The sequence below is a fragment of the Cydia amplana genome, chromosome 4 (genome assembly GCF_948474715.1).
Source record: "Cydia amplana chromosome 4, ilCydAmpl1.1, whole genome shotgun sequence".
NCBI classification, from domain to species: Eukaryota; Metazoa; Arthropoda; class Insecta; order Lepidoptera; family Tortricidae; genus Cydia; species Cydia amplana.
The window spans coordinates 10,888,181-10,902,799 of NC_086072.1; the positions used below are offsets into that span (position 1 = coordinate 10,888,181).

The 14,619-nt window shown below is 39.3% G+C and overlaps 1 protein-coding gene across 1 annotated transcript; it reads right to left on the minus strand.

The window, feature by feature from the left end:
• Positions 1-3,399: 3,399 nt before the first annotated feature.
• LOC134663257 (atrial natriuretic peptide-converting enzyme-like) lies at positions 3,400-11,405 on the minus strand. The gene is made up of 5 exons (XM_063519668.1): positions 11,036-11,405; positions 7,490-8,589; positions 6,673-6,873; positions 4,621-4,740; positions 3,400-3,633 (listed from the first exon to the last, which is right to left on the minus strand). The coding sequence occupies exons 2-5, from the start codon at positions 8,514-8,516 to the stop codon at positions 3,404-3,406; spliced, it is 1,578 nt and encodes a 525-aa protein (XP_063375738.1). The 5' UTR covers positions 8,517-8,589; positions 11,036-11,405; the 3' UTR covers positions 3,400-3,403.
• Positions 11,406-14,619: the final 3,214 nt, after the last annotated feature.

Sequence of the window (14,619 nt, forward strand, 5' to 3'; positions counted from 1 at the left end):
AAACAATAAATTTTGGGGGTTCCCCATACTTAGAAATGAAACTCAAAATTTTTTTTTTCATCAAACCCATACGTGTGGGGTATCTATGGATAGGTCTTCAAAAATAATATTGAGGTTTCTAATATCATTTTTTTCTAAACTGAATAGTTTGCGCGAGAGACACTTCCAAAGTGGTAAAATGTGTGTCCCCCCCCCCCCCCCCTGTAACTTCTAAAATGAGAGAATGATAAAACTAAAAAAAATATATGATGTACATTACCATGCAAAATATTTAAATCTCAGCTCCTGTTTCGTCTTAAGTCGCTATACATATAAAGAAAAAGTGTAATAAACTCCATACTTCAGTTTTCTTCACAAAACGCGAGTTATTTCGTACTCGACGTCTAGCGTAAAGTAGCGGACATCATCAGTAGGTACTGCTAGTTGACAATAGATGTCGCCGCGAACACAAACTCTAATGCTCGACAATTTTTAGCTAATATTATAACCGGATTAACCGGAACTCTATTTACAACTCCTTCTGTTAATTATAAATATTAGTTGTAAATTGTTTTAGTACCTAGTATATTTTTCGTCAGTAGCGAAACTTGTGATATCAGGTGTCAAGTAGCGGTACTGATAGTTCCACTACTTGACGTTAGATGTCGACTACGAAATAACTCGCGTTTTGGTAAGAAAACGGATGTATCACTCGGTTTAGACTCTCGCGCGAGCCACGAGACGAACCGCGAGCCGCGCCACGAGCCGCGAGCCCACCGCTTACACTCTCGTCTCGTGGCTCGGCTCGCGGCTCGTCTATGGGGTTGTAGATGTAGATGTAGTGTAGGGACGCCCGGCCGGATGCAGGCGGGCTGTCGATCGCGTGTCGCGTTCATTCAGCCCTGTTCCCTGGAGTTGGAGCTGCAGGTTACTGTCCCGGCGGCATTCCCACACTATTCTCCTCGAATCTTCTTGTTTTCCTGCAGAACAGAAGGACATCTTTGAGTTCGACGTCCTTTAGTTCGTGTTCTTTCAGTGTGTCTCTACCGAATGTATTATATCGCGGTGCCGCGTACACAGTACATTCTGCTAGTAAATGTAAGCTAGTCTCCTCCTTACCACAGTGTGGGCAGGAGGCGTCTCTGCTAATTTCCATTATCTTAAGGTGTCTGTTGAGAGTATTGTGACCCGTAATGATACCTGTCAGTAGTCTCAGACTGCTCTTACCTAGTTTCAAAAGATACCTGGTTCTCCTGTGGTCTAACCCTTTGATCATCATCTTCGACTGTCTACACCCAGTCTCTTCTTCCCATTCTCTCTGTGCTTCCATCTCTTTTACCTTCTCTATTACTCCCTTCGTGACATCCGCTGACATAGGCAGAGCCGGTTCCGGACCTATATATTCCGTCTCCGCCCCTATCCTCGCCAGCTCGTCTGCTTTCTCATTTCCCATTACTCCCTGGTGTCCTGGCACCCATGCCACCGTGACACTTCTTTGCTTGCCTATCAAGTTGAGCTCCTCTCGACATTCTCTCACGAGAGAGGAGGTGACTGATATTTTCTTTAGTGCCTTTAGTGCTGCCTGCGACTACGACAGCGCCCTCTTGCTTTACACTCTTCTTGATTATGCTTGCGCAGCGCGCTATTGCACATACCTCTGCTTGGAACACGCTAGCATATCTGCCCAGTGGTACTGATATTTTCTCCCCTAGTTTGGGGATCACTATGCCCGCTCCTGCCAGTTTAGTCGAGCTTCTTCTTGGGGTTACCACTCTTTCTTTACTTATATTTCTCTATGATACCTAGCCTACACCAGCGTGTATGTTGTTCTTGCAGCTGCCGCCGTCGCTGCGTTGATACTCGGCGCCTCGGCATAGCCGTCGCAGAAACGAGACTCATAGAATTATTCGTACCTAATTCTAGAACAACATATACAATATGTAAAGCCTTAAGGGGCCCACTGATTCTCAGTCCGCCGGACGATATCAGCCTGTCAGTTAGAACAAAATGTTGACAGTTCCGAACAACTGACAGGCTGATATCGTCCGGCGGACTGATAATCAGTGGGCCCTTTAAGAAAAATCGTACCCTTTAACCTTTAATTCAACAGTAGCAGATTGGCGCTGTACGTATACCTACGGCGCCGTATGTTTTTTGTCACTGGATTGTCAATCGTGAGTTGTTAACATTCAAAGCTAGTAATACCAACGGAAGTAAGTATATTTTAGATAAAAAAAATTAGTTGAATACAGATTTTTGCTTGTACTACAATAATTTACAATGTAAACCCCCCCCCCCCCCCCCCCCGACAAAATTACAAAGCGCCTACTTCACTAGATGACTATAGGTAATAGGTTCGACACACAGCAATTTTGATTACAAAAACCGCACTCAAATCGGTTCATCGGTACCCCGGAGCTATGCCACAGTCTGACACACACATTAAACTTATTTCACCCCTCTATCTTTCCGTCCGGGTTTAATAAAAGGGACGCTGAGTTCATGAAGTCAAAAAGAGTTATTAATTTCAGTCACTATTTATTTAACTATCTATTTATACAAAGTAATGTAATGTATGAATTACCCAAAATTCAATTAAAATTATTTTAGCCATTTCAATTATACTTAAGTTGAAATCACTTCCAGTTGAAACAACTTAAAACAGTCACTCTATCAACACTACACTCAAAATAAAACTAGAACATAATATTATAATATTGGACAATCATGAGCAGTGAATTTCATCAGTGGCACCGCCAGAGTTAGGCTGGTCATTATCATACAGAATACAGAATGATCGGAGTTGTTCTAAAACGCTCCCTGAACATGATACCTATTGACCTATCAGCGCCGATGGCCAGCGCGACACTAAAACCAGCCTTACTGCAACCGCCGTCGTAGCAAACAAAATCCGAATATTGTATCTGTAGGTATAAGGGAAGAATGCATAACCAAGAGCAGTTGACTTCATCAGTAGCGTCGTCGCGGTTGTAATGGCCGGTGGCCGGTGCACCCCACGGTGTTAGACACGCAGCGGCGGTTCAGTGCAGGCACTGTAGCTCGTGTTTAGTACAGTCACCACACGGGATTGTTACGCAATTTAGGGTCCTAGCTAATTGGTTGTTCCATAATTACGTTATGGAATGACCAATTTAGCTAGAACCCTAAATGGCGTAACAATCACGGAGCGTGACTGTACAACCGTCGTCGTAGTAGGTAAGTAAAATGAGATTACTGTATAAGAGAAGGATGCATCATCAAGAGCAGTTAATTCCATCAGTAGCGTTGCCTGAGTTATCATGGCCGTCGCACCTCACGGTGTTAGACACGCAGCGGCGGTTCCTGCACTGTAGCTCGTGTTCACAACCGTCGTCGTAGTAAGTAAAATGGGAGTATTGTATAAGGGAAGGATGCATCATCATCATCAAGAGCAGTTAAGTTCATCAGTAGCGTCGCCGCAGTTATCATGGCCGTCGCACCTCACGGTGTTAGACACGCAGCGGCGGTTCCTGCACTGCAGCTCGTGTTTGCTACAACCGCCGTCGCAGCCACGCGGTTCGTCACTACCGTCCGGGCAGTCCGCGTAGCCGTCGCAGAAGCGAGACTCGAGGATGCATTGACCGTCTGTGCAGGTGAACTGGTCTTCGGGACATTCTGGAACAGTTATGAAAAGTTAATTTAATACGTATCTACTTTCTCTGCTAAGAGCTGGGTAGGATAAGTGTGTTATTGTAAAATAATCAGCGAAATCATGAATAGTATGTTATATTATATTTAGATTTTTATATAAGTGTCAGGTACGGTACAGTGGTACGGTGTTGCGTGAGTTATTCATTCTTCAGAGCTCTTGTCGGTCAATGAAAACTACAAACCGTATACTTTTACAGCTTCTATTTACATGCTGTTAGCGTGTGCATGACGGTTATTGTGTCAAAACACAAAAAGGTACCTGCAATACTTGCAATATGTTCCATTTTCTTTGACCATACATTCACTGCGGTACGGGGTCGATTTGACCCCGTAAAATTAATCATCTTTACCTACATACCCATAGTTAATTACGAGATAATAAACTAATTGCCACTATGACCGTTTTACACGAGTTTGCTTATTGAGGTTTGGGGCTAAGAGTTGATAGCCTAGCATCAGTTACCTATATATTGTTCGTGACCTTAACAAAATGTATTTACTCATTAGTAGTTCGATAAAATTTGTCGCGGCGTTCGTTATTAAGTAGATTTATGTCAATATACATTATAATGAATATTAGGAAATCCCGTTAGTTTGAGTGAATACATTCATAACCCAGTTTCGTCGTGGCTACCAAATGAGGGTCACATCGATTTACTTTACATTCGGTATCTTAAGTAGGTTACAGGTATTTATAAATCGAAGACGTTCGTTCGTACAGTGCGTTCGTACCATTCCGAAAAAAACCTGAAACAATGAACAACTTGTGTTTGCGGCCCTATAAAGGATTATCCTACGGCTACGGTTTGCGGCCTTGATAAAGACATCGTAGGAAATTAAGGGGCAATATAAAAATGTTAACAGATAGAAAGTCACGATTTCGCAAAATTGATGAGCAGGTAAAATGGTAGCAGGTAATGGTACGTAGGAGTGTGTAAAGTGATAAATAACCTGTCGTGCAGTTAACTTCGTCGAAACCGTCCCAGCAGTCGATGATCCCGTCGCATCGCTTGTTGTTGGGAAAACATGATATGAAGTGACCGCAACGAAACTGCTTCGTTAGATCACACTCTGTAACAAGCAACAATCAAATCAATTTCTCCTTCCGTCGGCATTTGTAAAATAAAAAGTCACAATCACGCCAATATCATTAGCTCCAGCAAGTCAATATAAAACTGAAAACCCATACAGTATGCAGTCCGTCCGTTCATTAGTCCGGAACTCATATCTGCTTCCTTTATGTTTTACATGGTTTTACCTACCTACCTATATCTAATTCCTACTTATAGGTACCAACTTATTCTACTGTTTAAGTTAACAAATAGTTATATCTTAGATAGAGACTAACGTAGCGAAATATTCTATAATAGATTCACGAGCGTAGCGAGTGAATCTAATTTAGAATCTTGAGCGTAGTATAAGGGACTTAAAAGCGCACGAGATGTAAATAGCTTTGATCTCGTGTAGTACACAAAATTTTTCACCGGAGCAGTGAGAACATACCTATTAGACAACTTGAAAAATGTAATTGTACAATAAAATACCTAAAATATAGTATTTTATCAGTTTTTATCAAATCTTAAACTTTATTTTTATTAATTAATTATTAAGAATTCATACTCGTACGTGGTTTGGAACGATGCGGCCTGAAGTTTTTCGGGGGTCTATTATAAACCGTGAATATACCGTTAATGTCGTTTTAACTTTTTTTGTCTGTTTCTTTTTGCTAACAGTGTGAAAGGGACAGAGATAATAGAACCCAAGTATTTCGAACTAGTATTAGACCCCGCATGTTGAAATGACATTTGACTATAAAGGTCACTTGAATGTCATTTTGTCTCACTCAGTGAGCAAAATCGCATTTTGCTCACTGTTTTTAAGAAGCAAAGTACCCTTGTTCGAGCTGCTGAGGTGAAAAATCATTTTCGCAACACAACTGTTTTCTTATGGGTGTTTGTTTTGTGATTAGTCTGATGGTAAGCATCAGCTGTGTCTTTACAGCCTAAGGTGTGATGGGCCCACCGATTAATGTCAAAAATCTAATCTAAAATAGCAATAATAGACCAGTCGGTATACCCATATCTATAATAGGTATACGTATCTAAGCTTTGCCTTGCCTTAAGACAAAAATTAGAAGGTCCTCGAAGTCTCAAGCTGTAGTCCTCTTAAAGATCAACGATTTCCCTCCAATTTAATATTCTGATGTGTTCCTTCCTTTATGCATTGATGTTGTAGTTCTTTATGTAGGTACGTTACTGTAATTAGATACTAACGCACGTAATATAACTTTATTGAATCGATTTCGTGTGTTCATGTCGCACACTCTAACATCCATTTATCTACAGTGCATGAATATAAACAGTGTAATTTTGTTCTTACCTCCTAGTGCGTTTCGTCAGCTGCACGGTGTCTTCGCAGTGGACAGTACAATATGTAGGTTGGGCTCATAGCATACGAATAAGCTCATTCACTTCAGTGCAGTGGGATATCGAGATCTAGTTCGAAATCGGATAACACTGTTCTTTGTTCGCTCCATGAAGTGCGTGTGTCAGTAGTTTAGGTTATAGCAGTAACAAGACGGGCAGTTCAGCCGTGAGTCGGTAATGTAAGATAATGAAGTTTAGCACAGCGCGGCTCATCAGACTTGTCGTAGCAGTGGTGGGAAAACCACAGGTCGTTGCGACAGCACTACTCCTGCCGCGACCACGTCACCGGGCCCAGCTGCCAGTGCGCTAGTAGGTGATCCATAATCGGCATACCTCAGGGCTCATAATAATAGCATGTTAGTTGTTCTTACCGCAGTTTGTCTCGTCAAATTTATCATAGCACTGCACGACGCTGTTGCAACGTGCCGCGGCCGGCGCGTACAGCTGTTGTGACACCACTACTCCTGCGGCGAGCATGTCACCAGACTCAACAAGTCAACAGCCAACAGCCCAACACGTCCGCTCATAGGTGGTCCACAAACTGATTCCTTCAGGGCACACAACATATGGTCCTTACCGCAATGCGTCTCGTCAGACTTATCGTAGCACTGCACGGCACCGTCGCAGCGCGCCGCGGCCGGCACGCACAGCCCGTTGCGACAGCGCCACTCCTGCGGCGAGCACGTGACCAGATTCAGCTGCCGGCATACACGCACGCCTCGCAGTCTGTCTACTAGCTGACATGCCTCGGTCTCCAAGGCACACAGACCTCCACAACCTGCAGAGGAGAACTTAGGTAAATTCAGAATATAAGTAGGAAAACCATAAGAGCTTCACGAACCTGCCCCATTGCCAATAATAAGTGAAATAAGTGTGCGAATTGACTTGTTAAAAATAAACGAATGATTCAATTAAATAATAACAAAAATCTAATCATATAATGCCTACTAGTCTAATTATAGGACTTATTATCGGTTAGAGATCAACTATCAAGAACTTTTTGGCTTTGCTTTAGGGTTTAAGACACGCAGCCCTCGAAGTAGAAAACCTATAAATTATGTTTATTTTATGTTTGTCGCAAGTCCGCAATGGCGAGGACGATAAACATGCAATCTGGCGCTTTCTTTATCAGAAGTATCAGAACTCGTGGACCAGACTTTTACGTCTTCTTTTGATCAGGAGCTGAACTTAATGACAGATATTTGAAACGGTGTGACTACCTATGTAGTTAAGGTATGGATCTATAGGAGGGTAGAGTCCATACATTTATGAGTTTTACCTAAGGCTGCATGCTAAACTAATATAGGTACTTATAAAGCTTTAAGGGATTGCGTCAGTTGGAAACATGTAGGTATAGTTACAGTTATATGTAGTTAAGAGTAATGTGAACTTACCAGTAGGATCATCAACGTCGATAGCTTTCCTGCAATCTGGCATTCCGCTGCTTTCGTTTAGCATGCATATTTCATCTGTTTGGCACGAGCAGAAACTTTGCGATATAATGTCTCGATTTATGATATCTTTTGGTTTTTGGCTTTCTTTGCTTTTGTTAGAGTTTCTCGGATACGTCCTTATATTCTTACGGATTTTAGATAAAACATTATTAATTAAGGAATTGTTTTCAGTTGTACTGCTAAACTCATCTTCTGTTGTCAATGATATTTCAGTGGTGACAACTTCGGGCAGTTGTGCCGACGGTAATGCGATATTTTTAACTGCTGACGAAGTTTTATTTACAATTACGGGTTGGGTTGGCACTACAGTTGTACTAATTACTTTTACACGTGTAGAACTAGGAGTAGTAAAATTCACCAAAACAAAACTTATAACTACAATAGCAACAATCATCACACTTATTGAGCACGCTTGGATCTGAGTCCGCTTCTTGACGGGTTCAGTTAGAGCAAAATTCACGATACATCCGATGCCTTTTAGGCTTTTCCTAAGTCTTCGAGGATTACTTTCAGTAGGCTGTGGTTCATAGGAAGTAAATTTTTGGCGAATACTTGAGTCTATTTGATGAGATATTGATGGAATGCAACGGTTAATTTCTACCTCTGCGATTGCGGAGTTTTTTCTGCACGAGAAAACTTCTGTCCTACTAATATCTTCACGTATGGAGTCTTCTCTTGGGTCATCTAGCGGTAAGTTAACCTCTTTAGAAATTCTTATGTTTGGAGTGGAATGCTCATTTGGTCGGAAATCAGTTCGTGGAGATTTAATGTCATATTTTCTCATCTTTCCCCTGCAAGTATAACAATACGTAATCGCTCTATCGTCCACATTTTGAACATTGTTGAGTATTGTTTTCCGTAGATTGCTATTTGACCAAAGATGGGAGCAGTATAGTTGATCCCAGTTGGATGTAGAATCATCGGTCGCGCTAGCTATCTCCCCGGAAAAGCTGTCCGTCAATGTCATAGTGTCCGGTTGCTTCTTTGTATGTCTATCATATTCATATTGGACTTAGTTACATTATTTTGATTGATAATCTCTGAAAATAAATGAATATTGTTTTAGTTTCTTTGTGTTAGGTACCTACCTAAGGTTAGGAAGAAAATAAATTTGATGGAACTGATAGGTGTTCCTTTGCCCTCCCCCTATCTCAGTTACTTGATATTTTAGAAGGGCATCATGCAGTATCTTTTACGGTTAATTCTAATTGCGTGAAAACGACACCGTTTAATCTATGCGGGTATTCATGTCCGTAATTAAAATTAAAGGGATTAAGTGCCGAAGGGGAGGTTTGCGCCCTCTTAAAAAACAATAATCTTTTAAGCTTAACGACGGACGAATTCAGTAGCTTGGTATTTAAGAGTCAAGAGTAAGAGATTTAAGAGAAGCTAGGTACATAAACTAATTACAGGACTAGATATACCTTATCCTATTGTAAGTACAAATTTTCAGAGCAATCTAGTTATTCGTTTTCAAATGAGAGCGTATAAAACTACGTTTGTATGGAGAATACGGCCACATCCCAAAATGTATGATTATTGGAAACTTAACTTTATTATTTTTAAGGAAGATTGAATCTCCAATGATCATAAATTTTGAGATGTGGCCGTATCGTATAGCAGGCAGGGGACGTCTTAATTTGCTTTTACAGGGAGGAACTGAGTCTAGCCATTGCTGCACTCATGATTTTCACACGGCGAGAGAGATATTTACCTTCGTGAGCACGCTTATGATTATTATTATCCTCATTCATGCTTACTTTCTCACGATTTTCTTGCTATTAGGTATATCTCGAATTGACTAGGTCGTAAACGCCTTACCTACACGATGTTTACGAGGTTTAAATGTTTAAATTATAACCTATAGCAGCCATTCTCAAAGTGTGTTCCGCGGAACCCTAGGGTTCCGCGACACCCCTGCAGGGGTTCCGCAAGAATTTAGAATAATTTAGAATAATAAAATAAGCATAATTATTATGCTTATTAATATTTTGACGACCGGTCTGGCCTAGTGGGTAGTGACCCTGCCTGTGAAGCCGCGGTCCTGGGTTCGAATCCCAGTAAGGGCATTTATTTGTGTGATGAGCACAGATATTTGTTCCTGAGTCATGGTTGTTTTCTATGTATTTAAGTATTTGTATATTATATCTATCATTGTCTGAGTACCCACAAGACAAGCCTTCTTGAGCTTACCGTGGGGCTTAGTCAATTTGTGTAAAAATGTCCATTAATATTTATTATTTATTTATTATTAATAAAAAAATACATTTCTAAAAACTATTGTTTTATTGTAGCGTTCCATCAAGTATTTCGCTTTCCAAAAGGGTTCCGTCAAAAAAAAGATTCAGAACCGCTGACCTATAAGTACTTAGGTACTTACTTAACATTTTAATCAGTAAGCTGAAGCATTGATTTTATTTCTTTGCCTAGTCGTATGACAATATATTATAAGGTGCTTTATTTCATCTTGATTCTTGACAAAGGCAGACCGGTGGGAACTGAGTTCAATGGACGCTTCGCCAAGTCGCCACCTTCGCTATACTTAGTTTATTTAGCATTTGAAAAAATCCGCAGTAGTAATCATGAAGACATGAGGATTTTTATCACACACTTTAGGTGGCAATTTTAAGGTATAATTCAAAATAACCATCTAAATTATTTTTCACCACACCAACTGGTACAGGCTCTCTTGATTGTTCAAAAACGGATAGCAAAGTTGCATTTTATTCACATGTGAGGCAAAGTAATCAAATGCAAACTTTGAGTTGTTTTCTGGTAGAATTGACTTTTAAATGATGATTTTCAATGATAAATATTTAATAACATTTATTTGATTTGGTTTGACTTTGTGTTATATCTTACAGTTAATATTTTCTTTGGATTGGTGTGGTGAAAAGTTTTGTGTTACACTCGGGGGCAAATTTTGTTTAACCCTCGTGCTTTGAAACCCTCACAACGCTCAAGATTCCATTTTTCGAACCAGTCGCTACACTCGTGGTTCAATTTTGAAATCATTCGCTTGCTCGGGTATCAATATTAGCACGAGCGGTTAAACAACAACTTTGCCCCTTTGTAAAACAAAAAACTATTCCCTAATCATCAAATACTTCAAAATTACACCTAATTTAAAACTACATGCTTATTTATGAGAGTTATTTTTAGTCCTTAGAAACGACCTTCAATGGAGTTCTTTAAATGGTAAGTACTGATGTTTCGTTATGTTTGATCTGAACCTCCTGACCTGAATAAATAAATGGATATAGCTATGGGGTAACATGAAATGGATAGGTACCTATTTAAATAATTTAATTGCGTATTAAAATAAAATTTATTTGTATTTAGGTAGGTACCTATACGTACCTAGGTATTTTGTAACTTAATACATTCTAATATCAACGTGCTGCGTCAGCTGAGTCTGCATACGATCTTAATAGCCTAAAGATTAAAACTATGTAGGTACATAATTAACTAACGCTATCTACTTACGTGGTGTGATAAGTTGATGTACTAAACCGACACTTTACTAGAACATTTTCTAAATTAAATATTGTCTAATTATGGAAGTACAATGTAGGACGTCAGCGTGCCGGGCAGCCGCGGGTCTTGTGGACGGGGCTCCGTTGCCGGGACGACCATTAAACAACCCACACAACCCCTTTAGTAAAACTGGCAAAGAAAAGAGATGCTTATTTTAATAAGTGTATGTGCTAGAGGGGGATATAGCTAGGGGTTGGTGACGTATGGTGGTGCCAGTGGCCAAAGGCTGTGTTCAGCCAAGAGTGACACAAAGCAGGTTTTTATCGGGGGAAAGCAACTGAACTAACAGCTGTTCATGTTACGCCCTTAGTTAACGCGATGCACTAGCACTACATGTATGTACTTACAAGTTAGAATGAATGCAGGTGCTCTTAAAGTCACGCTACGTGTTTTAGATGGGTGTTGACAGATTTAAAGTCGCAATTAACATGGTACCTATTAGACTTATTCTATACCAAAGTGAATTTATACATGTGTGTCTCCCTGTCTGGCTGGTAATTTTCATTTTATTTTATTATATTTAATACGTAGGAAGAGAATATATAGAGAAGAGAATACAAGTAGGTATAATATGTTTCTTATTGCTTTTCTGAACGATTAGCATTTAATAAAATTATAGAAATCTCTAACTTATATATGTGCATACCTATTATATTAGTGGTAAGGAAACTCGTATCAGGATTGACTTAAGGGGTGACTAATGCTAGCCTCCTAAGGCCCAACGAAAAATTGAGTATGTAGTCAGTACAGCCCGTAGTCCTACCAGTAGTACTATTGTTTTATACTCATTCAGACCCAAGTACTTAAAAGACTTTTTTTAATGTTATTGTACTTATACAGCACCTTGTACAGCACTTTGATTTTTTTTTCACGAACTTGTTAAAGGGCTCACAGACAAAACAAAACAGTCCTTTAGAAGTTCGTACACGCCAATTACGATAAGCGCAATGGGTTTTCTATTAAGTCCTACTGGTAGGACCGTGGTACGCTATGCTATGACTACACAATTGTTGTAGGAGCTGGGTCTGAATAAGAAGGTTAATAAGTACTATGGGTAGGACCAGCCCATCGACACCCCATACTATGATAACTTAGGAACGTACTTGTTACCAACGTTGAGGCATAGTAAATAATCTTATCGAATTAAAATGACTGCTGTTGCATTTTGGTAACACATACCATACTTGCTTTCAAACATAGACGTATTATACCTACTTTTCTTTAGGTTGGTATGATCGGTAAAACGTCTACCGTCATTCTAAATTGTGGTGAAAGCGGTTATGTTACGTGTTTATTTTTGTGTTTAGACCAAATAACTTTAGCTTTTATTTAAATGGGGGGCAAATCTTTAAGAAAATGTGAAGTTTGTGGGGTCAGGCGTGTAAGGAAACTTACTTCTGATATATTTTTAGCAAGATTTCCTCTTGATTCGAACAGGTCGGTAAACTGATGTTTTTGTGCAATATTTTCATTTTGACTCGTTCCCAGATACTAATTTAATTCGTTTGGAGTAGTTTTTATCGTTTACCATCCTTGATTAAAACGAAAACATTCTGTGAATAGATTCTTCTTGTAAAAACTAGGTAACCTAAGACACGAATAGTGTGCGAACAACTTATTGATAATCCCTTTATTTCAGATATCGACTATGGGTAAAGGTAACAGGTAATGAGGATTTGGAATATTTACCTATACAAAGGCTGAATGAAACTCCAACCTCTGAATATCTACAAGTGAATGAGCCTGACAGCTTTTTCCCTTTGTGGGAAGTTGGAGTTCACAGCCTTCACAGGCAAGACTCAGTGTTTGCAGGAGTGCTCTAAAAGTAGATTGTAGCTTTAGTTACGTTCATAAGCGTATTGTAATATGCGTATACGTAAATATAAAACTATCTGTATCTTATCTTTATTATGTAAAATAAAATTATTTTTATATTTTGCATTTATTTTATTAATCCACCTGATTTTCAATATTTACTTTTACAGTAGTACAGTACAACAGCACGTATCGCACATTTATCGATATCGATAAACAGTAGGTACCGGAAGTGTCGAGCCCTAGCGTTGTTTTTTTTTGTGTTGGCAGTATTGACATGTATTTGGTGTGTTGGCACAATGTACGTTCTTAATTCGGTTTAAGGCTTGTTCGAGAGTGCCGACTCTTAAAACGTAGTGATTTAATACTCTTTGGGTAGGACCTTGGGCCTTAGGAGGCTAGACCGGCCCCGGCCCCGGTCCGGTCTAGCGTGTCATCCTACATCAGCTACCTACCGAAGAATATGATGCCTAAGTTTCACTCGTTAAGTGTACATGTACAGTACAGTATTATTCACTGCCATTCAGTAATGACTACAGTTAATCATGTTCGTTGCACTCCAGGGTAACAGACACCGTATTTGTTATTCAGATGAAAGTTGTATAAGTTTGTATACTTGTAAAAGTTCTTTGACCTCTGATAATAGAATAGCGAGTAAGTAGTTACCAAGGAAGATACGGGTCGGTGTCGTGAAATTGGGAGTAGCTACCTAAGTTACATAATCGCTGAGGATAAGTTTAGATTTTTATTTATTTAGCAGATACGTCTTTGTGTGCCTATGCTTATCAAGTTATCAATAATCAATATCGATTTAAGGTAAGGTAAGGTGTGTACAAAACATTACCTTAAAAACTATATATGTAGGTACAGTCACCATACGGGATTGTTACGCCATTTAGGGTCCAAGCTATATTGGTTGTTCCATACTTGAAAAAAATGAAAATGAAATGAAAAATGAAAATATTTATTTACATTAATAAATGTTACATAACAAGGTAACAGGTTGGGACTCCCTATTAAGTATATTATACCTGTATCAGGAAGCCCCGCTCCTCCGTAGCAACAAGTTGTAGATTTAAGAAATATTTAACTAGCATACAGAAAGAAAACTTAAGCTAATAGTACAATTTATTCTGTGTGTGTGTGTGTGTGTGTGTGTGTGTGTGTGAGTGTGTGTACGTGTGTGTGTGTGTGTCTAGGTATATGACTGTGTGTGAGATCGTGTGAGTGCAAGTGAATATGTTGAACTTTTCGGAACTTCTTATACAATAGGTACTGTAAAGCATAATATCGTATTTTAAAAACTGGTAAGTACTTAAGAATTTAAGTTAATTAAATAATACCAACTTAGTATATCAGAGCCTCTGTCTCGTCATAGTTAAGTATTTTAAGCCATTCAGTTAGTGTTTTTTTACATTTGTACAGTTGCAGATTATATATATTTAATACTTTGTTTATTTTATTGTACACATATGCAGATTGCGCCCCGAATTGTCTCTTAGCAAATACAGATTTTGTAGTTGAAAGGGGAGCAACATTATGTTTTCTTCTACGATTTTGCAGCTCCGGGTTAAATGGTAATGTTTTATGTAGTCTCATTGTTAGACTCACGCTATGGAATGTCCAATTTTGTCCTAAATGGCGTAACAATCACGGAGCGTGACTGTACATTGTTTAACTTGGTGGTGCCAAGTAGGTATTAAGATAAGTAGTTTGAT

What these genes read in the sequence shown, in the direction of transcription:
- LOC134663257 (XM_063519668.1), bottom strand. Translation starts at nt 8,516, where the DNA reads ATGACATTGACGGACAGCTTTTCCGGGGAGATAGCTAGCGCGACCGAT. An exon ending in CGACGTTGATGATCCTACTG is followed by an intron (nt 6,874 to 7,489) that starts GTAAGTTCACAT and finishes TCTCCTCTGCAG; the next exon opens with GTTGTGGAGGTCTGTGTGCC. An exon ending in GTCTGACGAGACGCATTGCG is followed by an intron (nt 4,741 to 6,672) that starts GTAAGGACCATA and finishes TGCTTGTTACAG; the next exon opens with AGTGTGATCTAACGAAGCAG.